Below are 24,000 nucleotides of genomic sequence, written 5' to 3' on the forward strand. Positions count from 1 at the left end.
ACTACCCGATCAAATTACGGGTAGCACGGGTGCCCTACTACTCGTCGACACCCCTAATCCCCCCCCCCCCCCGCAAAATGGAAAAATGATGAACTCAGGCACCATGATTTCTATGTCAACGTCACAGAAACTGCTCTGCGTGCTCCATCGCATTCGCCTCAGAACTGACTGCTCGCACTGCTCCATGTGCTTGTTCTGCTCTCAGATCACCCCAGATGAACACGCCCCTAGTGCGCTGATGAGTCTACAAAGAACGAAGCAGTACTGTCCACCGATTGAGTAAGTTTCAAGCAGACGTGTAGTGCACCAAGATGGAGATGGCTAGCAATGACGAGGTTACAGGCCGTGCACACGGCATACTGACCACGAAGTGTTTGTCATTGATTAGGGTGCATTCTCACAAGATATCCACCTGGCAAAGTATTCGGCGAAGAGAGTACACACTGAGGAAAGATACAACAAGAGGGAGATAGAGTACAATATGCAGCAGCACGACTCACCGGCGTTGTACCTGCGCGAATCGTGGGTGGACCTGGAAACAAGCATACACAGCAACAGCAAAACATACTTCAGTAGATTCCAAGCACAGTTAAAATAAATAAATGTTCCGATGAAGCCCACGGAGGTAGAACCTCTGGCGACACGGAAGTAAAACAACCACCACCACCACCACCACCACCAACAATAGGAATTTACCGTACTCACTTGATTAGAAGCCCCTCTCGAATAAAAGCCCCCTACAAGGGTTGTACTAAGCTGGTTGTGTTTTTCAACGCAATTGTATAGCCGGTGGTAACGCGGACGTGCAAACTTTACTTTACAAGGACTGTTTGAAAAAATACAAGCCCCTCTCGAACAGAAGCCCGGACTACTATTCGCAAAGCATGGGGTGACCAGGTAGTGCCGTGTATGAAGGTCAAGTCTGCAAAAAAAACATCTCGTGCATGTTCCTATTGGTACATGTCCTGGTCGATGTAGTGTGTGCAAACTAACTCGGGGCCGAGTTGCTGTGAATATGAACGTTTTAGAGATTCGATTGGAATACCAGTATGGAATGAAACAATAAAAGCCCCTCTCGAATAGAAGCCTCCTCGAAATTGGTATTGAAAAAATAGTAGCCCCCGGCGTAGTATGGTATATGTAACACAGAGGGCAATCTGCGGACAGGACTGTTTCGTCCTTTGTGGACTCATCAGCGCAGCACAGAGAAAGTGAGCTCACAACTATTTGGCCCTTGGTCATCCTCAAACCTCATTGAACAGAACACACGTGGACCCACAGAATGTGACTTTTTTTTAACTCAACATGCCACTATTGCACAAGCAGTCCCGCAGCCCTAAGCAAGAGTCCGACTTTCTTTCCTTTCTGCTGTCGCTCACTGAGGATACCACAGTGGTGCTCAAAAATATCACAGAAGCATTTACCTTGCAGGGCTTGGGCCAGTTCTGCAGCAGCTGCAGCAACCGAACCCTCGTGAACTGCAACATCAAGCGACGAGTGCTTGGGAGAGTCCTCTGCTTTAGCCGGGTGACCTCTGGTTTCGGACATTCTGCCCTCAAGTAAACTGCCAAGCTCAGCCACAGTGGAATGTGAAGGTCGATTATCACTACCAGTGGACACCGTTTCACGGGTGGGTACATGCGGCGGGAAGTCGCCACTGGTGATACTCGCCATTAAGCGAGGATCACCAACACTGCCGCCGCGATGGTGGCCGCTCACGGCACGCCTGGGAACGCGCGGAGCGGGCTCGGGCGCTGCTTGTCGCCCGATGAGATCACCAGCTTCCTGCGACCAGCCGGTGCTGGAGCGGTCCAGCGGTTGCACGGGACCGCGCCCCAGAGTGGCGCTCTTCGCAGGACGCGTTGGCTTTTTGTGATCAGGCTTGAGCGAGGACAGGCTGTCAGCATCCGCTGAACGGTGGTGCGGAGATCCAGGTTCAGACGATCGATTTGGAGAGGCAATGTCAGGCTGAGTCGGTCGTTTGGGCAAGACAGGTCGGTCTTTGCCGGCAGGACTTGGCTTAGGCTTCAAAGACGGTTTTCCATCTGTTTCTGTTGATAGGGTTGAGCCTTGCCACGCACTGCCAGTGGAAGTCTAGAGCAGTAACAAACCAAGCCGAGATACACCAACAGGAACTTCAGTTCACATACAGGCACAGCGAAGACAATGTGTGAAGCAGGGTCTGGAGTTGACCACAAGCTGAAGTGAGCATCTCCAGTTCAGCGGCCTCTGTGTGTGTGTGTGTGTGTGTATGTGTGTGTGTGTGTGTGCGCGCGCGCGCGCGCGCGCGCGTGTGCATGTGTGCATAACACACGCACGCACGCACACACACACACACACACACACAAACACATACATACATGCGCGCACACACCACACACACACACACACAAACTCTTCATTTTTAGATAAATGCACAGAAAGTGGATGATTCCATTCATAGAGCCCAGCAGAAGACTGATTCACAGCAAGAGTATATAAACCAGAATGTCTGCACCTCTCCATACGAGATCGGAATAGCAGGGTGTGCCCATGAAACTTTTGATGAGATGATACAAAAAAATTCACGGTTCGCGTCAGACTCAGCTGAAGGCCGAGTTTTCCGCATCCGTAGGAACGCCACCACCCTTCAAGGATCATAGAAGTGGCGATAATAATTCTTATTATATGATTGGCAGTGTGGCACTGCACACCTGCACGGCTCTTGGCGCAGGTACATAATACTGCCAAATCAGAACATTTCAATGTCAGACATACAGTAAGACCGGGCGCCGAAGAACGCAGGGGCTCAAGGCGCAGCCTAGCATTGTTCTAACGTTCTCGCATGCTGGTCGTTTCGTTCTTATTCCGCGACCATGCAGAGCATACAATACAACCACGCCATGTGAAAAAGTCTGGATTGTTCTTAAATTTGTGCCAGTTTACTGCCTAAGAGTTCTTTGGCGCGCGGTCTTACTGTAAAGCAAGTGACACTTCGACTGTAACCTGCTCAAGCTGTACGCCCTGGCTCAAGTACTCTTGCCCACATCAAGTCGCCTATAGTTCAAATCATGAACATGGACAAGCAGAGGGCACACATACTCTACTAGTCATTAGTGAAGCTAATTCGGCCTACCGCAGCTGTGACGATATTAGCTTCATCATCGCTGTCCGAATCACTCGGATCCGGTGTTCGATTCAAAAGTGGCAGCTGAGAGGGAGACGGCACGGCGTGTGGAGCTAAAGTAGCTGCTGAACAATCGCGGTGGAAAGCAACCAGTGGCGGTGGTAGAGCGTCGGGCAAATCAATACCGCGTCTCCTTGCAAAGACCAGCTGCATGGCGACGCAGAACTCTATTGAATTCAGTGCTCCATCGTTATCCACATCCGACAGTCTCCTGCAAAGCAAGCAGAGAGAGGGAGAGAGAGAGAGAGCATGGAAAGAAGTCTAAGAACGTTGAACTCAGAAAACCAGAATATTTTTCTGGATACCTTGGAATACAAGCCATGTCCACCGAGGCAAAACAAAGTCGGTATTCGAAAGCATATCCGGGTACATCAAGACGGCAAGAATACGAATTGGACAGGATTTCCATAGAACGAACATAGCCATTGGTGATGCCAGTAACACAACGTGGCTCTTGACCACCCTCTGTCTAGCCAATGTACTGGTATATACAACTATAGAGGTGAAACAATTATACCGAATATTCGAGCACTCGCTCGGGTATTTTTCTCACAAAATAATTGAAAATAATTGTACTCGGAATAAATCAGAGTACTCGTTCATACTGCATGCATTTACCACAGAAATCTGCAGTTTTAGGGCAGCAGTCAGCAGATATTGATGTGCAGACTGTGTGGTGAACTTTTTTTGCACAAGAAGAGAGAGCCCAAATGCCTCACCAACCAATACACCTGAGAAAAATGACTGCCAATAGTTCGATCAGGATTGTATCATGTGATTTGAGATGCGAGAAAATTAGAGTACTGGAACTCGGGATCTCGGTGCCAACTTTCACCCCAACATACAACTGACTGCTAAGTATCCCTAGTTCCACAACAGTCGGTTATTTCCAAGACAAGAACATGACCAAGCAAAAGACAAGGCAATGCTCAACTAGTCAAGATGCTCACCGCTCAATAGGAAAGAAGTCAGTTGCCAATGCATGTGCATGTAGCTGACCTGCAAATGCATATGCCCTGCCCATGAGCATAGTTATGGTTCAGTCCAAAAAACAAATCCACTCCCAAGTGGCACACTAACTTCTCCACGAAAGCAGTTAGAATTACTCACCAGATCTGGGAAAGCTCAGGAGCGGGGAGGCGCGACTTGAGGAAGAAGCCTCTTGCTTTGGCACCTAACAACAAATGGATAAATAGATAGCCCACATCACGCACAAAGCAGTGTATGCTACAGTAGCAGACACCGAAATACGGCGAAAACGCATTCACCCTGGGGTGCTAGGTTCACACCTGAACGTACACATTCCGTGCACATACACCTGAACGTACACATTCCGTGCACATAAATTACGTACACATTCCGTGTACATACACATGAACGTACACATTCCGTGCACATACACCTGAACGTACACATTCCGCGCACATAAATTACGTACACATTCCGTGCACATACATTCACGTCAAGATAATAATGTGAAACGCAGGAAACGTGAAACGTGAACGTGGAATTCTAGAACGAACGACAATCCTGTGCGCACTCGGCCAAGCACCGGAGCACCGTAAATACCGTAAAGTACCGTTGATCCGCCCCCACGCCATGTCGCTTCCCAGCTGGGTTTTCGGCAGGGGGCGGGAATTAGATCAAGGCTGTCAAGTGCAGTACGATGTACAACAACGTAGAGGATCAGACTCAATGTGCTGAATTGTGCACATTTTGATCCTGGATTGGCAAGTATTGTGTACAGCAGTGCATGCGTCGGTTCAACATCGTATTTCGTTGTATACGGCGAAGTCGCTTCACAAGGAGAAAATCGACAGGGGGCGGGAATTAGAGAGGGGGCGGATCAACGGTACTTTACGGTAAGTTAATGCTTGCGTTCACGCGCTGCTTGAATGGATACAAAGTGAGAAAGAGAGAGCAAGTAGAACACTAACCGGTGACCACTTCTTGGTTATCCGCAAGGTTGCGGAACTGGGTCTCGTAGTACTCTCGCTGCTGCTGCGAGATAGTCCAGTCATCGCTCGGCGGCTCCTGTTGCTGTTGCTGCTCGAGACCATCACCTTGCATTTGAGCTGGGTGTCGGAGAGGCGGAGGTGTGATGGTGGTAGTGTCCGGGATGAGGGGCGCTGATAGGCCGATGTTCGAATGCGTCTCTCGCATCGAGATGGCTGATGACTGGAGGCTGCTATCTAATAGAGATACGGAAGAAGCAGCGTCTGACCGGGGCGCAGGGCTCAACTCAGAGTGCGTTATTCGTGACCCATCTGCTGTGTTATTAACCGCACTCCAGGGAGATGATGTGTCTGACTCGGTCCTTGACGGACTGGAGAGATCAAAGGACATAGCACCTGGCAACACCATGTGCCGAGTGTTGGGCGTTTGCTGGTGTAGGCTAGCCATGGGGTCAGTGTTGCCATCTGTTGTCGACGAGGAATCGTCCATAGAAGAGTGGCGACGCATCCGCGATTTGCGTTCTGTTCCGGGTCGCGTCCGAGAAATACCTTCGCCAACAGATGTCTTCTGTCGAACATTGACAGGCGGAGGCGGTGCGATACTACACAGGTCACCAAACGCCGCTGGAGGGTTAGCAGCGCATTCCTCTGCACTGCGGATATGGACTTTAGGTGCGGTTGTAGAAATAGAGGGTAGCCCACTCGACTGAGTCGCTGCAGATTGATCCAAGCGTTGGGTGGAAGGTGATGGCATAGGGCGCATCCATGGTGACTGTCCACCTGAATTCTTGGGACTCGGAGCAGACAACTCGGTGTTCCATGTAGTGGTGGTGTTGGCAGGCGACGATGTGTGGCCTGGAGCATCAAAGTTTGCGAAGTTGGGAGCTGCCGTGGTTGAAGCTGCCGTGCTCACTCCAGATGGCTGATTTGAGAACCCGCTGGCAAAGCCAGCTTCATCGAAATTCATTTGCCACATGGCTGTGTTGGATGATGGGTTCCCAATGCTAGTGTACGTACCTGCACACCACAACAAGACAAGCATAAGATCAGGAATGGGGTCAAGATTGCATTCATCATAACCAGTTGATAAAAAAATAACTGGGCCTGTTTACGACAATGGCATGATGTTTTCTATATGGGCGCTGATGCTTTGCACTGATCAGGAAGTAGTGCTTTCTTGGAGGTTTGCAAAGTTGTCGGTGTGATGGGCCTTTTCTTTCGTATGCTCTGTTTGGCAGTCAGAGTCAAGTGTCAAAATCAAGTCGGCGGGGAAAGCATGAGCTCTTACTGTGCCTTCAACACAAGATTCCCCAAATATCGCCAAAGACGCAACCATCTATACACCGTACCAAGAGTAGATAAACAAGAGTGTGCAACTCCGGATCTCTCCTGCACAATCTGCAGATACCCCCGCCCACAGCGGAATTATTTGTTGACGTCACCTTTTTTCAGAGAAACGCGCATTTTGCCACAGAGCAGTGTGAGAGCACGTGCTGGGCACCGACCTTGTAGTGTAAAGCCCGGACAAGAGCACGAGGGAAAACTTTCCGAAAGACTCGTAGCGTGTGCGTTGTCGAAAAGATTACGTCAACAAAAAAATTCCGCCGTGGGCCTACCCATCCGCGAGTTGCACACTCTTGTTTATCTACTCTTGACCGTACTGGTTACGAAAAGTTTCAAACGAAAACACTTGATTTACTAATATGAGCAAATCAAAGCCGCTATCCGCTGGCTATTTAATGTACACAGCAACTGTGACTTGCTCTAGACATGTACATGTACAATGGAAATGTTTCATCCAAAAGAGCATTACAGCAACACGCACGACCGAGTTGTGGTACGAAAAGCATGGCATAAATGGTGAGAAAGTCTGCAGTTCAAATCAAGTCCAAAGGCTCCATTGCTAGGTTCAATATAAATGTGATGGTCGGACTTGCATTCAATATGCAATGATGGCAGGAAGAATGCCTTGTAAAATTTGTCTCTGTAAAGTTAGTTCCCAAATTCGATTTACAAGTGTTGAGAAAGCTATAATTCAATTTCTCTTATACATGTAGTACTAAAATATTCGAAGACCTCCTTCTTGTGAGCCTTTCCCCATTTGAAAACAGGACAACGCAAGAGTGGGCTGAGAGTAGAGAAATGCGGAACCAAAATGGGAACAGACTCAATCAAAGCTATGATTTGACCGTGGCTGCAAAGCTCTCTAATACGATTTGCCAAGAGTTTGGGTTTGTACATCCGGCAGTAACCAGAAATGGAATTGGAAACTTTCTCAGGCATACAGGCTCTCCACGCCTAGCAGTCCAAATACATGCAAAACGGGATACGATGGGAAACCAACTTCATTCCTATTGGCGTTATAAACTCCTTGCTTACTACTCCACGACAAAGAAACAATCTTCACAGAGAATAATTCAGCAGGAATTGATCAGACCAGATGCAGTGCAAATTGCAGTAGCCACAACCTTTTACTTGGATGCAATATTCGGCATAGCATGTAACGAACGACTCACCACTCATGATAGGGAAACCAGCACATCACACCCTCCAGTTGACCAGAAGAGCGAAATTGATTACACACCTACTTGCATTTTCAAACCCATAAATCAGTGTTCCACAGCCAGGTCAGCTAAATGGGAACTGACTACCCAATTATGTCCAGGCGAGAGAAGGAATTCACTGCTTCATTGCGTTCAACAAATCTCTGCAGGATACGAACTCTACATACATGTACAATCATGTAACTGTTGTGACTTTCCACTCGTGGATGCCTCCAAAACAAAGCAGAAAAAGGAATTGACAACAAAAATCGTTCAACGATCTGGTTGCCAGCTGCACTACGAGTCATGCAGTCAGTGCACGGACGCGGACGTACCTTTTTGCCGAGTTTGGACGTCGTTGATCGCGATGCAAAGAAACTACAAAAACAGCAAGATTTGAGACGTCGATGCGCATATGCCCGATATGGCGATGATTTCAGATCGCACTTCGCAGAGATCGAATGCAGCTCCAGTTCAACGTCACTCCAGCATGCTAGCAGCGGACCAGCACAGTCCAACTCCAAGCATGCAGGCCGATCACACGGCGATCAGAAGCATGGCCCCATGGGTATTTTCAGGAGATACCCCCTACCCTCCAGCTCCCCGATCTGGGATCTGATGATACGCCCGCGCCCCCCGCCCCCCCCCCCGCGCGCACGCGCTCATCAGGGCCAGGGACAGCTGCACCGGCCCCCGGGGCCCGGCCGGGCCCGGTGTGTCAGATAAAAGCGATAACGAAAATTGTCATGGTCATGGCCCGTTTCCAAGGCATTATTTTCAAAATTTACCCGCAAAGGCAGTTTGCTGTTTTTCTTGGTGGTTTCCGTTTTCTATCCGAAGAATGGCATGTTCGTGTTGCTGAACGGGTGTCTGGACGTTCGTGGTGAATTCTGCAGAGCAGTCAAAGGATCTTCTTGGCTGTCTTGATGCATTTGATCATTCAGCTGGTAGTTGTACGGCCGTTGCCTGCTTGAGAGGCCAGGACTGCTGGACGTCTTCTTGCTGTTGGGGTATTACATGACAGTTGCAGGCACTGTAGTGTTGGAGCAATTCTGCTGCTGCTCTTCCCTAAATCACGTTCAGCCAGCTCGCTTTCCTACGCTGTGCCGGGGATGGATCTGATTGCTTCAATCACAGATCACCAAGATGGAGGCCAGCTGCCCTCGTCTCTTCAGCAGCACACCGCCTCGACTGCACAGCAAAACTGCAGTGAATCCTCTTCGCCCCGCACACTGGTGAGAACGCCAGGCCGGGCGCCGCGACACCTGGTTTCCCGAATCGCCGCGATAGCCGCATCGCCCTTGCACAGCAGCAGCAAGAAAGCAGAGCTGGCGAGAAGAAACACAGTTGATGAAGACCGGACCAACACCACTAGCAGTAGTGTTACCGGAGATAAGCCCCAGAGAGGGCTTGCGAGTATGGACAACTCAGCTTCACACCACCAGGACGTCCTCAATCAGCTCAGAATGCACCTAGGAGCGGCTGAAGACTGTACAACCGCCAACAGTCCTGCAACACAGTTAGCAGACAGGTGTGCTGTGAACATGGACACGCACAGCATAAGCGATCTGCTGCAAAAGGTTTACGCTCAAATGGAAGGAATGCACGCGAAGATTGACCGCATGGACAGTGCAATCTCTCAGCTTTCCGCACGGTTCTCTCCGCCATTGCAAAGCCACGCCGCCCAGATGGACAGAAGCGTTGCCCCGATGCTGCAAAGTGTAGCTATGGTGGATTTACCGCACAGCGCCACAGCAGTTCCAGCAGCACCTTGCTCAGTGCAACAAGCTGCACTGGCAGCAGCCAGCCCAGCAGCTGTGTCAGCGATGACAGATTCAGAAGCAAGAAGCCGGGCCAAAGGCATTCTATCTACGCCGCGGAAACGCAAGCGTTTCATGCAGCTGGGAATCACGGATGTACGGCAGCAGAGGTCGTTCAGCTTTGCCAAGCAAATCACGTCCAGAATAGGCAGTCGAGTGAAGAAAGGATCGGAAAACGAATCCGAGCAGCATAGTGCAGATCTTGACACTCGTGACACTTACTCTCAGCCGGCAAAGCGTGTGCTCGGCCAGAAAACGTCCATGGAGGCTCTGGGACTGGACCATTCGCTGTTAGAAAACAGGAAGTCCATAGACCAGGCGAAAGTTCTGCCATCTACATCGGCGGGCAGAATTGCGGGTATGTTGCCAATTGGCGACCTGCAAAAGCCTCTACCCAGCCTGCCCCCTCCGCTGTCAGCAGCTGGACAGGCTAATCGTATAATCCCATGCATGGTAGCAACAAACTCAGGTGATAACCTGGCAGCTGCACCTCTGACGGTCACTACGATGGAACATGACAGTCAGCAAGAGCATCTCGACCATCAGCAAGAGCAGCAGACATCGCAAACCGGCATTCAGCCGGTGTGCAGCTTTGTCTCCGCCGTATCCGAGCAGTCTCCCACCGGAGACGCTGACTACGCCATCATGTCGAGCTCGCTGACCAAGCGACCGTACGCGCTCTCTCACTCCAGCTTCGCGTCAGATTGCTTCGGCGCCAGCACGGGCTGCGCCAGCACTGGTTGTGCCGATCTGGATGACATGGGCGTGTCGAACGCATCCTTGCGCAGTCCCTTCATCCAGCTGGCACCCGCCGACGCCGATCGTTCAGGCTGCAGTCCAGTGTACCAGCGCATACAGTCACGCTGTGGTCAGGAAGTCTTGCCGTCCGACGGCATTGGAGAGAGTAACATCGACGCCGACAGCAATGCTGTTGCCAGTGAGCCTCTATCGCAGATCCAGTCGCCCAACACCAACTCCGGTGACTATGATCGTGTCAGTAGGCAGTCTGTGTTCTCGGAGATAGCAGCGGCGGTCCCTACTAATGCCTACAGCTCACCAAGTATCGACGAGTTGCCACCTCCGCCAGTCCTGTATGCGTTGCCCAGTGGCCACGGCAGCGGGGACAAGGCGGCGAAAGAAAACTTCCGCAAGATGTTCATGGCCGTGTGTAACCGCGCGGTCAAAGATAACACTAACCGGCAGACGGACGTGATGCACATCATACGCAGTGCCCAGGACATGGGCTTTCTGTCTGATCCGGCAAAGGAGCCTGCGCCGCAGGGCAGCCTGTTCACAGAAGATATCATCTATGGCAACAACCCATCTGAATCTTCATCAATAATGTGCGAGGAGACGTCCAACACAGATTATCCACCAAGAAAGAGGTGAGTGTTTGGTTTTGTATTTTCATGACATGATTGTATTGGTTTATTTATGACAATAATTTTGCCCGTAGAAGAGGCTTCGTACCGGAAAAAAAGTGTTAGGTTCTAATATGCAGTTGCATGCATGCACTTGACCAATAATATTAGTGGAGGCGTACCGCTCAGAAATTTATTTCATTCTCCTGAGCCATCATGCAATGGGAGATTTGCATTATTACTAGTAATCTTCCCTCAGTTTGTTTTCGTGAGGGCAAGTCCGCTTCAGCCGCACACATTAGTAAGATGTCAGCCCTGCAGTGCAAAAAAAGGTCATGTACTCTGACTCTGTACAGTCATGCTCACGTGTAGGTACGCGTATACGTGTGTGTAGAGCTGGTTGTACCTGCCAAATATGGGACAAGTTGCCCCGCAAATGGCTGCAGTCGTGTTTTATTCATACTCTAATCATAGGTACCATTCCACGTGATAATGTACCCCAGAGTGTCAATGCACAGATGTGTATCACAGTTGCTTGATCAATGTACTTGGATAAGGAACTCTTGTGGATAATTGTTACGAACTCACTCAGGAATTCCGAATACCAGGTCTCAGATCTCTGTTCTATTGTATGCTAGCACACAGTTCAGTTACAAAATCGTACAGCGTGCACCATCACCCCCCCACCCCCCCCCCCCCCCCCCCACCCACACACGAACATGCCTGAATATCTGTGACCTACAAGTATGTTTCTCTGATAGCCTGACACACGTACGCACACACACGCACACACACACATACACACACACACGCCAAGCGCAGTGAAAACAAATGGATCCCTTGTGCTACCGACACTAAGTAGTACTCACCCGCAAACTCATGTCCTATGAAGTTTCGCTGGGTGTCTGTTTATTAGTGGTTTTACAATCCTGGCACAGTGCGTACTGTTCATTTTCATAGAAACTTTTAACAATGCTTGCTGGTGCCTCATCTTTTATTACTTCTTGTCCTTTAGGGTGAAGTCGACAGGCACGTATCAACATGTAGACCCTTATGGGGCAAGTCGTGTCACATCAGAACCACTACCTACATCCTCCAGCGCTCATAGTAGCGGTGATGATCTGCAAGGAGGAGGTGGAGTGGGAGGAGGAGGGCGCTGCGAGCCTATCTTCATAGACCAGGGCGGCAAGTACATCAGCGCGGCGGGCTTGCAGCAGCGGCGCAGTCGCCGTCGCAACCGCCGGCCCCTGGACAGCAACGACAGCCGCAGGGGGTCGGCCGTCTCGCAAACGTCCGTGTTCTCGTCCTCGTCGGCGCCGTCGTTCCACGCGTACCGCCAGCAGCAGATGGCCGCACAGCCACACCACGGGACAAGTAAGGCCTGGGCAGAATTGAAGCAGCCGGCGCCCCGCGCACCACCGGGCAAGGAAAATAGTCACCCTTCGCTTAGCACACGCTTCAGTGTGCAGGAGGGCAGAGCGCTTTCATCCCACTTGTTTCCCAATAAGCATCCTATACAGGAGCCATTCGCCTTCTCCTTTTCACCGTCCAAGGCACCACCACCCTTCCGTCCACGTTCCAACACAACCAATCTGTCGTTCCCCAATGCCCAACACAAGCTCAATTAGATTGTTACATGTTGTGGCCGAAATTCAGCGATCTGGATTTTAGTGAATGTTTGAGCGAAGAAACGGACCTATTAATTATTACTGTCACGTCCTCATATCCACTGCACTGCATGTAAATACAGGTGCATTGCGCTTGTACACACGCCCACACACACGCACACGCATTTTCACCCGTGCCATACTCAGAGATAGTTATTGACTCTTGTGCTGTGCATCCACTGATCCTTTTAGTGCTATCATGAAATCCAGGCGTACTGCAAAGCTATTCTGTCTGACCATTGGCTGTGTTCTAGCGCTGGGTACTTCGAAATATTTTGTATTTTTTTTAAACTTTTCGCTTCCTTGTAGACCTCTGTTAGGTCTTGAAGACATTATTTTTGTAGTGGAGAGAGCTGCTCGAAGACTGCCTTATTGATATTCTGTCTTCTTCAAGTTAGTTGTATTTTTGGCATTTCCCTCCCAATGCAGTTACCTAGGTACATACATGGCCTCCCATAGAACGTTAGCTTTTCACAATGCCAAACATGCATCATTGCATGCTTCTACTCTGCTAGCCGAGTTATTTTCTCTACAATATCTGTCAGCTCACTGCAGCAGCTCATGAACGGCACAGGAAGTGCTTCAGAATCTTCGCTGTACGCACGGATCTGATGCTGATAACATGATTTTCGCTGACTCGATCGATAGACTAATACAAGTACCATTATTATGGATGTGTTTTCCCTGAAGAGAAGTGGTGGTTCTCATTGCACGAATAGTGGCTATTAGTGGTGACTTGGTGTTCACTAGTCCATTCACTTGTGCTGATCCTATCGCTGCTCTAAGCATCTTGCACAAGTGCATGCATGGCAGGGAGTTGTATAGACCCACAACTCCCTGATGCATGGTCACCACTCACCAGCACCCCTGTCCACTCCTAATCATAGCACTCTTCATCATAGTTATGTGCAAGGAGTCATAAAAATATTAATATCGGTACTTCATGACTCCCTGGTTACAAGTACAATAATTATTGTACTAGTACTACATAACCCAAGAGTGTGCAACTCCAGCTATGGGGTCTGCGACGGCAGCACTTCACATCACGTGATGAACCCGTGCACTCTAGTGCATGATAGATACTGGGTTGTACGCAGCCCAGCTTTGGGTACAACCAGGGAGTAGTAAAATACAGGGAGGTGACACGAGCATGTACGGCCAGTTTGACGATTGCCTCAGCACCGTTTTCACCCGGCGGGTGAGATTGGGGTACTATGGGTACCGAAGTGTGTAGACACGCGCGCGGATCAGGATTCTCTCGATCAGGGAGTAGTAAAATGCCTACCGCCAAAGAGACTCCTACTGCAGCCCGTAGAAACTCAGCGCTGAGAATTTCCAACAATTGTCTGCCTTCACAAAGTTTGGTAGTCGACCAAACTACCACTATGTCAGGATAGAAGTCCAGCAAGAGTGGTATCACTTTGCGAGATATCCCTGCGTGCCGTAGATTTTTCCTGTGTCGATACAAGCTGTTTACGACGACGTAGCCCGCATTTCAATCCTTGACAAACTTAGGAACATTTCATTCCGAAAAGTGAACTCCCGAATCTCTAGCATACCATAATATGAAATGCTCATCATCACAAAGAAGGTAGAGAAGTACTGGTTGATCACAACTGAGGAGAAATTAGGGGCGATCGTGTGGTGTCCTAGAGATTTTTTCGACTTCAAAATCTGTGCACTCGCTTTTCATCTCCAATCGTACACGTATTGTTCTCAAGGAAATCACCTTCCTTCTATTGCTCCATGCCGTCGATCGGGACGATTTTCGGAAGGGTGGTACCTTTCCATATGACGATGACACAGATGTATCACAAGAGCAAAACAAATGCTGTTCCATGAGATGGATAGACCTTTTCACGGAATTAGTTCTTCGACAAATACTCAAGATTGATTCAGCAGATCATCTTTTTTTGCGAAAGAAAAAAAACCAAGCGCGAGGCGCTAGGCACCCATCAAAAATCACGATTAGTGGCGTGTCACCTCCCTGTATTTTACTACTCCCTGCTTTGCACTGTTTGCCAGCATAACCTTTTGAACCATGTCACGTGATGTGAAGTTCTGCCGTCGCAGCACAGCATAGCCATAGAGGTTGTGCAGGCAGTTGCACACTCTTGGTTATGTACTCTTGCTAGTACATGTATGTGATGCCTGCCATGCCAAGCAGTCGATGCGCCAGAGCGAAAAAAAGCCGTTTTTTATTATCCCGGTCAGCTCATTTTGTGCAGAGGTGAAGATGACGATTCCGTGAAGAAGTAATTGCTGACGTTGTCGAACTTTCAGACCCACTGGAGGCGTTTCACAGCCTGGAGCCCGCCGATAAGGAATTCGATGTGACTTGAGTAAGTACTAAAGTAATCCGTAATATTTTTGGGGTCAGCTATTGAGCCATTGGGAAGTTTCGTGTCGTCGTTTTCTTACAGTACAGTCGTAGAAATTTCCTCCCTTCTTTGGTATTCAGCCAGTAATGGACTCCATCAAATCTTACACAATATCCGAGATAGCAGAAAGATAGTCCCAACCAACCTGTGTAAAGATTTGGTCATGTCTATGTCCAGACCTACTGCTAACTCAAATGGCACGAAATGAAAGAATTTTTTTGTAATACTGTACCGTAAAGTACCGCCAGAGCGCCCCACCATCTCATCCTTTCGTGGTCGTATTGTGGAGGTGGACGGCTGTCTGTAGGTCATACGACATGAACCTTGTACACATATTGCACGTTTTGCAGTCAATCCGCACCTTCAAGCTGACACAAGCTCCACACAAAAACCTGCCAAGTGTGACCTTAGTACACTAAGATTCTCACATCGTACACACTTCGTTGCACTCCGCCATACGATTTTCCTTTCTCTGGCTGTAAAATCAAGGTGGGGCGCTCTCGCGAGACGGGGCGCTCTGGCGGTACTTTACGGTACGTGTAAAATCCACGAAAGTGACATTTCATCACACCTAAGTTTCAATATATCCCAGGTTACAATAGTTTCTCGCCCATCTAGCAGCAGATGGATTGTGTTCCCGGTATATCACCATTTCCAGTGGAAGTATTGTGTTCCACATCTATCCATGCTCATTGAAACTCAGGCAAATGTGTATATTTGTGTATTTCAGGTCAGAATTCGTAGTGCATTCCATGTTTCTAGCATATACGCCATAATTCCAGTAAACAATAACACGCACGCATCACCTGTGTGCACATTGACTCAATCTTGGTCCAATTCGTTGCTGGTTTCTTGCTTTTCAGTCTCCTCAAATTAAACAACTTTTTGCTTACTGGAACTGTTGGATTCTTCCCTCGCGGAGGTGTTGTTGAAAGTGTGGCATTTTAGCCCTGGCCTGCATAACAGATTTGCTTTTTTGCACTCGCATTGTATGATCCTGCAGCAGGACTTGCACCCACAGCCTTTTGTCAGGCCTGTGACAGGCTGTCTGACTGCTGCAAGATGTTTGTCAGAGCCCCACACCATGACTAGGTCATTGGTTCTTCACCATCCCTACCTTGAAGAGGTGGGTAGTTGATAGTAGATTTGTTGCTTATATTAAGCAATACTCCAGAGACAACAATTCCAGTTCAGCTGAATTCCACGTGTAGGTTTTACGGCACCGCCATCACCTGACTCCTCGGTGAAAGATCCCCATCAAATTACATGTTTGTTCACATTTTGAGTCTTGCAGTCGTAGTGTGATTTCGTTGTCCTTTGTGTCCTGCGTCCCGGGGAACGGAATGGCTGAGATTCCGTTACACAAATACACGTCAACTGGTTGTACAGCTTCATGTTCCACTACATGTATGTACATGTATTGGCAATTCAGCATCGCAGTGATACTTCAGTACACTGTATAGCAAACCTCCAATACCTTTCAAATAATTGGTCTGTACCGATATAGCGTATTGCATGGTGCAAGGTTCTGCATAATACAGTCAGACCTCGCATAACCGCACACATCTGTTTTCCACAAAAACATCCGGATAGGCGAGGGAACCGGATAACCGAACACCGTTTATGTTGGATGCATCACGTATGCTGTAAATATGTAACCAGCTATTTTCTTCCGGATGGCGAGGGATCCAGATAAAAGAGGACCGGATAAGCGAGGTCTGACTGTAGTACAAGTACTTTATATCCCGTAGTATGTTACATGTATATCCATACTGTCAGGTGTCTGCATAACCCAACCCCACAACCCACAAGCGTGCAACTCTGATTTGCGGACTATGGGCTGATTCCCCAGTTCGTGGATACGTAATGTGGGCCGAGCGCAGTGCCAGAACCCGCGTGCAGTCGCATACTCTTGACGTCATGGACTCTTGGTACTACTAGTACTTTATACTGAAGTTTCACTGTGTGGGGAACCCGCCTGTCTGTGTTAGTGTTTTGCTTCGACGTCGCTTTGTCTCAGTTTCTTCCTCAGTGCTTGTGATTGGCATGTGGCAGGCAAATGGCCGTGGAACTTCAACAATTGGGCTCTAATGTGACAACTGGATGGTAGTTGATTTACATGTTGGACTGGTGTGCCACGTAGCCTTCTGCTGGCATCCTGGCACTACATTTTGTTGCCAGGGTACCTCTTTGTCGATTTTGTCCACAGACACCACGCTTACACTCGGCATGTATACATGGAGCTGCAGGTCTTGAATGCCTTTCCCTTTTGCTATGTTCACCATTGTCATTCTGTATGTATTGTAGGTATTATGGCCAGCCGTTACTCCCCATTGAGAAAAGATCCCTGCAAGTGTACTTGACTGGCTGTATGTGTCTAACACGTCTGCAAGCACCAACTGAAGTGGGTGAGTGCTTACTGTAATGTCGTTTATGAAAGCCAGGCGTATTTCTGTAGAAGCCGGTGTGGTGGCTAGGCCTCTATTTACATTATGTTGCATTATGTTTGTAGTCAAACCAAACTTTTTATGGTTGCCGATGCAAAATCCACACTATTGTGCTAATTGCCTATCTTGGAACTCAGGCTTGTGTTCAGAACAGGCTTCTGCATAAGACAGGCTTTTATAGAAAGCAGTGGAGTAAGTGAAGGACTGTTTATACTACTTGTAGACACCACAGGTACTACAGGTATGTGTGTGAAGCTTCATTCCAGGGGAGAAAACGAGAGCGAGGTGGAATTGTCACCATCCAATATTGTCCACCCTCATGACCATAGCTTGGGGTGGATAGTCTGACAAACAGGCAATAAGTCCTTTATTCTTAGTTTCTCGGTACTCTCCTCCACTGTACATTGGCCTGCTGTAGGTCAATTTGGTGGATAACTTTGACAGCTGTGGCCATAGACTTGCCCTTTACTACATCGTGTTTTGGGGTTGCATTCGTCCTCCAGGGTTGTGTGTCTGCACCTGGACAGAGCCTGGTGCAGAGCTTGGGTGGTACCCAAACGGCTCACATGAGCATGATGCCACCTTTCTTAGCTTTGGGGTATGCAGTAGGAATGTGTGCTACTAGTCCCTCCTGCATCAGGGACGGTAGAGTTAGTAATGCTTGTAGCGGGAATGTTATGTGTCGGGTATTCGTCAAAGTAATAATATATTTATGCCATTTTAATAGCAAATAATGTTGCTCCATTGTGTAACAGTTTGTCTGCTACTACTTATACTCCGTCAAGCATTTCATCTTCTGCATGGTATTGTACTGCTTTGTCTGGTTTATTGCTGCCAGGTGCTGCACAATGATCGATGCACGTAATCATTACCCACAGCAGTGGTGTCGGTCAGTGTGGTGTAACTACCTTCCTCAACAATCACCAGCTGCTGGCTTGTGACAGTTTTGACAAAAAATAGTCGGTCTCTCTCATTCCGTTATCCCTTTGTCGACTCTGAGATGCTCAACAACCACATAATTTGGTACTTCCCGTTTAGCCTAGTATTTGCAGTATTTGCTTCCTACACCAGCCACAGTGCTTTTCTTCCCACGTTCTTTTTTTCCGCTGGTTTGGGATTATCTTTTGTGTTACATTCTTTCGTTTTCTGTTACATCCTTTTCCTGTTCTTGTGTGTTAACGTTTCAGTGGAATGGTGCAATGCATTTCCAACCAATACAGTCATTCTGGTCGAAATTGGATTCAACTGTACAGGTTTCCAATGCTTATGGCGTACTTCTGATGTATTCTCAGTCGTATTGAGGACACACGGGTGGGTAAACCGCTTATAGGGCGGTTCTCATCGGCAGCAGCAGGTACACTGGGACCCACGTGGAGATTGTGGGTGGTGTCCAGCTAAAGCTTTCGTGCTTTGGCCTATGCCAAGGGCATGATACGTACCCTGTGCATGGAAAGACGATGAAAATCAGCAGCTTTGCAAATGCACCTCTACAGCCCGTTTCCGCAGTGACACACATTGTGGCTGTTTTTGATCCGTTAGTACACTATGTTTGCTGCCGCAGACATGTGTCAGTATTGTCCGGTGCTACTGCTAACTCAAATGGCACGAAATGACAGGCTTCTCGTCGCTCGTCAATGGCTGAAGCCTTTCTTCTTACAAACCCGCCCGCCATGCGAACGGTTTTGCAAAACCACCACCCTCGCTCATGCAAACACTAGGGCACACGTATAGTATCAACGGAAAATGCACAACAATGCCTCTGAATACTCTTCTTCTTGAGAAAATTGGCATTGACTGCCCGACTGTCGATAAAAAATACGTCTCCAAAATGCAGCTGTTTGCATTTGAATTTTCCCGCGCTTTGGCATTTGGGATAATAAAACTACCTCTAAACGTCGACTTTTCGCAAAACGGCGCATCGCCTGCAAGGGAGTAGCACTCGTACATGACAACAAACTGTACCCGGGGAAAATTGCGATTCCGCGGCCGCGTTTTTTGCGATTTTTTAAAAGACCGCGTTTTCCGCGATTTTCCCGCGTTTTTTGAACTTTTTTGTTGCATTACACGTACACACAGTGCACTGTTCGGTCAGCAGCGTCTCATCGCGGCGGCGTTTTGCTCAAATATGACGAGTGCTTACACCAGAGACTGTAACTGATTGATTTCACTACATACTCGCTAAAAATTGCCGCACATCAGTATTATTCACCGCATATTCACCGCATATTTACCGCAAATTATGCCATATTATGCCGCGTTTTTTTGCGATTTTTTTCCGCAATTTTCCCCGGGGACAGAACAAAACCTATCAAGCAAGGCGCTATAACACATATTGTTCTACCCCCTGGTGCCATGCCAGCCAATGCAGCCTCGTCATACACGTATGCATGCACGGGACACGGCTCAGCTCCTTCCCAACCACACCGCAGTAATACAAGTTCTTGTCTTCGTATCATGCGGTCAATTTGTTTACTTTACCTGGTGAGGGATTATGACTTCACCCCAATAACAACGGTGTCATAGCCCCAGGCGTATGTACTCCTGCCAATACTAGTCTACATCATGAGCTACTGTTTACTGGGCCCCGCTATACCATACAAAATCATTTGCTATTATAATACTGTACACACACAAGAGAAAGCACAAGCCACATCATGTGACTTGATCATACCGGCATGCCATAAAATCTGCCAATGTGCCAAATGCCTATCTTCTCCCTGCACTATTCTAGCGTGAGTACAGGGAAAGAAGAGTCGGGCAAGCGGAAAAGACAGGAAATGACTTGTGACATCGGCTTCCGTTTGCCAAATCCAGATGACTGTGTAGAATTATGTGAATGAAACATGGCAGTTGGTACCACATGTGCTATGCCTTGAAAAACTATTTCCTCCGATAGAAAAGGGCTTTACTGGGTCACCAGCTTGCCACCACTAATCCTGCCAAATGCGGATGATACTTGATATAGCCGGATGTTAGTCTTCCATAATACATGTACATGATTGTAGGTATAGATGGGACTTGTCCTATCACATGATCAGTACACTGTACACTAGTATCGAATATCATCTCTACAAGACTTAGTGTAGCAGTGAGGGCACCATACTCAGTGCATGATTGTACTCATTGAGATCAGTATGTTCCTGTTCGACTCCATAGCTACTAGTCATACGGAGAGACTGACTGAACACAGAACGTGCTGGATCAAGTTGGGAAACGATGTATCACAGCCATGCACCTGGAATCATTCGCTTCTGGAGTAACTTTCCCTTTTCTCGTTTGCATCCTTTCCCTCAAGCCAATTCTGCATGGAGTTGCCATGGTTGCCATCAAAGAAAATAATTCGAAGCACACCCTAATACTAATCGTCTCTGCACTGTCGAGGCACTGCTACGTCATCGTTTCAAACTATGGCCGTGACTGCACCGTACAAACTACATGTATGCGTTGCAGCCTGATTGGGACCAAGACACGTTCACGCCACAGCACCGTGCCAGAAGACTACGATTTCTCCAAACGTTTGGCTCACAACACCACCTAGTCACATGTACATTTAACATCACTGGTTCATTTCTAGTGCCAACGACTGGCCATGCACTAGGTTGCGATCATTTCTCGAGGCACCTACATGATTGTACTCACTGAACAGCCGCAGTCAGGACCAATGAACTGTGACCGGCAGAGCACATCAAGTCATGTATCTGATCACAGTTATGATGATCTTCAACTGGCAACAAGCCGATACCGTGAGGGTATCGGGCAGATCCATACAACTGGCAACAAGCCGATACCGTGAGGGTATCGGGCAGATTCATACAACTGGCAACAAGCCGATACCGTGAGGGTATCGGGCAGATCCATACAACTGGCAACAAGCCGATACCGTGAGGGTATCGGGCAGATCCATACAACTGGCAACAAGCCGATACCGTGAGGGTATCGGGCAGATCCATACAACTGGCAACAAGCCGATACCGTGAGGGTATCGGGCAGATCCATACAACTGGCAACAAGCCGATACCGTGAGGGTATCGGGCAGATCCATACAACTGGCAACAAGCCGATACCGTGAGGGTATCGGGCAGATCCATACAACTGGCAACAAGCCGATACCGTGAGGGTATCGGGCAGATCCATACAACTGGCAACAAGCCGATACCGTGAGGGTATCGGGCAGATCCATACAACTGGCAACAAGCCGATACCGTGAGGGTATCGGGCAGATCCATACAACTGGCACACTACCCAGGTGGGGAGAGATCGCAGGTACTATTGAAAAAAAAAAGAAAATAGAAGGATCCAGTAAGAAATACGGTGTGGCATGACTCGTGAACATCACATAGCTTGTGAGCACAGCCTCATGTCACCGGGTCAGACTGACAAAACAACTTAGCTGTTCATTGAACAGCAGCTGGAACAAGCCAAAGTAAAGTAGACAAAAACAAATTGACAAAAAGCATGAAACACACACATACACCGATGAGCTCAGGTAAATTGCTGCTCGTTTCAAAGAACAATGGTGACAAAAACCCTCTTCAAATTTCCGAATGCAGGATGCATTGGCAGGAGACAGCCGACTTTGTCATTATCTACAACATCGAAACATATCATTTCCATCTTAGCAAGAAGTCAAAACTTGGGGCTAGATCCGCCGTGCATTTGCACAAACAGAAATGCGGAGCTGCATCATCGCATACATCAGGCTCAGCCGTTGATGGCACGCGGCAGCAGAAGAAATCTTGACAATGATAATGGCGTAGCACGCATGTGAACTGCAAGCACTCGCATACTCAGCCAGGAACCGGGATACATTTCCCAACCTGTTGTAGCTCACAAAAAGTCTTCAGCAAACGGCACACACACACACACACACACACACACACACACACACACACACACACACACACACACACACACATATACTACCCACACAGATGGAGAAAGATGTCATCCATCGTGGCAGCCAGACACGGAATATGAGTCAATAGAAATACGTCAGGTACTTGGCATAACACCGGTCAGGAGTAAAACTGAATTACAAACCAAAACAGCTCCAGTCGAAAAACGTCAGCCGCTCAGCTTTGCCACGTTTCCCGCGCCTTTAGTGAAATGTCTTCTTCGCTGATTAGAACATGCACTGCTTGCATTTGCTCGCACTTGGGTGGAACGGCGCACTTCTTGAATGATACACGGTCTCCTTCCAACAGCACGTAGGGAGTGTCAATACTGAACGCACAATTACACACAAAGGCACAACACACACACATTAGTAGTAAGTCATAGACCCATCACTTAAGGTTATGTAGGTATCAGTATGCTTTTCAACTGCCGAAGACGTTATTTGCCATTGCCGGGCCCTGCGCTCACAGCCGAGGCTTCTGTGCATGATATTTGGTGCTGGAAAGCATGCGTCAACGGCACAGAATGACACTGTGCAAAACACTGCCAGCGGAGACAGGCGGTGCAGTGCTACAAATGCAGTCATCTCCTGTGGCACACCTTGCCCCAAACTCTAGAGAGTTCTGCATGTCCAGTATTGCATTGCCCTATCAGGAGAGAGAGAGAGGAGAGAGAGAGAGAGAGAGAGAGAGAGAGAGAGAGAGAGAGAGAGAGAGAGAGAGAGAGAGAGAGAGAGAGAGAGAGAGAGAGAGAGGAGAGAGAGAGAGAGAGAGAGAGAGAGAGAGAGAGAGAGAGAGAGAGAGAGAGAGAGAGAGAGAGAGAGAGAGAGAGAGAGAGAGAGAGAGAGAGAGAGAGAGAGAGAGAGAGAGAGAGAGAGAGAGAGAGAGAGAGAGAGAGAGAGAGAGAGAGAGAGAGAGAGAGAGAGAGAGAGAGAGAGAGAGAGAGAGAGAGTGAGAGAGAGAGAGAGAGAGAGAGAAGAGAGAGAGAGGAGAGAGAGAGAGAGAGAGGAGAGAGAGAGAGAGAGAGAGAGAGAGAGAGAGAGAGAGAGAGAGAGAGAGAGAGAGAGAGAGAGAGAGAGAGAGAGAGAGAGAGAGAGAGAGAGAGAGGAGAGAGAGAGAGAGAGAGAGAGAGAGAGAGAGAGAGAGAGAGAGAGAGAGAGAGAGGAGAGAGAGAGAGAGAGAGAGAGAGAGAGGAGAGAGAGAGAGAGAGAGAGAGAGGAGAGAGAGAGAGAGAGAGAGAGAGAGAGAGAGAGAGAGAGAGAGAGAGAGAGAGAGGAGAGAGAGAGAGAGAGAGAGAGAGAGAGAGAGAGAGAGGGGAGAGAGAGAGAGAGAGAGAGAGAGAGAGGAGAGAGAGAGAGAGAGAGAGAGAGAGAGAGAGAGAGAGAGAGAGAGAGAGAGAGAGAGAGAGAGAGAGAGAGAGAGAGAGAGCGAGAGGAGAGAGAGAGAGAGAGAGAGAGGAGCAGAGAGAGAGAGAGAGAGAGAGAGAGAGAGAGAGAGAGAGAGAGAGAGGAGAGAGAGAGAGAGAAGAGAGAGAGAGAGAGAGAGAGAGAGAGAGAGAGAGAGAGAGAGAGAGAGAGAGAGAGAGAGAGAGAGAGAGAGAGAGAGAGAGAGAGAGAAGAGAGAGAGAGAGAGAGAGAGAGAGAGAGAGAGAGAGAGGAGAGAGAGGAGAGAGAGAGAGAGAGAGAAGAGAGAGAGAAGAGAGGAGAGTGAGAGAGAGAGAGAGGGGAGAGGGAGAGCAAAGAGCAGGACGAGTACCGAGCCAGCG

At 48.6% G+C, this 24,000-nt stretch overlaps 2 protein-coding genes and 1 long non-coding RNA gene across 3 annotated transcripts; 2 read left to right on the forward strand and 1 right to left on the reverse strand.

Annotated features, from left to right (window-relative positions):
* Positions 1-500: 500 nt before the first annotated feature.
* Positions 501-7,993, reverse strand: LOC135830838 (mucin-5AC-like; the record flags this gene model as incomplete). Its single annotated transcript, XM_065343042.1, is given in 6 exon segments — positions 501-532; positions 1,425-2,094; positions 3,116-3,377; positions 4,277-4,340; positions 5,104-6,138; positions 7,638-7,993. Coding segments are annotated over 6 exon segments (2,070 nt in total), but the record flags the coding sequence as incomplete, so codon positions are not given.
* Positions 7,994-8,518: 525 nt separating this feature from the next.
* On the forward strand, positions 8,519-13,165 carry LOC135830839 (uncharacterized). Its single transcript, XM_065343043.1, has 2 exons — positions 8,519-10,869; positions 11,861-13,165. The coding sequence occupies exons 1-2, from the start codon at positions 8,777-8,779 to the stop codon at positions 12,471-12,473; spliced, it is 2,706 nt and encodes a 901-aa protein (XP_065199115.1). The 5' UTR covers positions 8,519-8,776; the 3' UTR covers positions 12,474-13,165.
* A 2,706-nt stretch (positions 13,166-15,871) lies between these two features.
* Positions 15,872-18,590, forward strand: LOC135830842 (uncharacterized). The gene is made up of 3 exons (XR_010556118.1): positions 15,872-16,019; positions 17,201-17,301; positions 18,179-18,590. It is a non-coding gene; the product is annotated as an uncharacterized LOC135830842 (long non-coding RNA).
* Positions 18,591-24,000: the final 5,410 nt, after the last annotated feature.

Source organism: Sycon ciliatum, unplaced genomic scaffold (genome assembly GCF_964019385.1).
Source record: "Sycon ciliatum unplaced genomic scaffold, ocSycCili1.1 SCAFFOLD_1809, whole genome shotgun sequence".
Lineage (NCBI taxonomy): Eukaryota > Metazoa > Porifera > Calcarea > Leucosolenida > Sycettidae > Sycon > Sycon ciliatum.

Excerpts from the sequence above, each read along its gene's own strand:
- LOC135830839 (XM_065343043.1), top strand. The coding sequence starts at position 8,777 with ATGGATCTGATTGCTTCAATCACAGATCACCAAGATGGAGGCCAGCTG. Across the intron at positions 10,870-11,860 it reads GATTATCCACCAAGAAAGAG|GGTGAAGTCGACAGGCACGT; the intron begins GTGAGTGTTTGG and ends CTTGTCCTTTAG.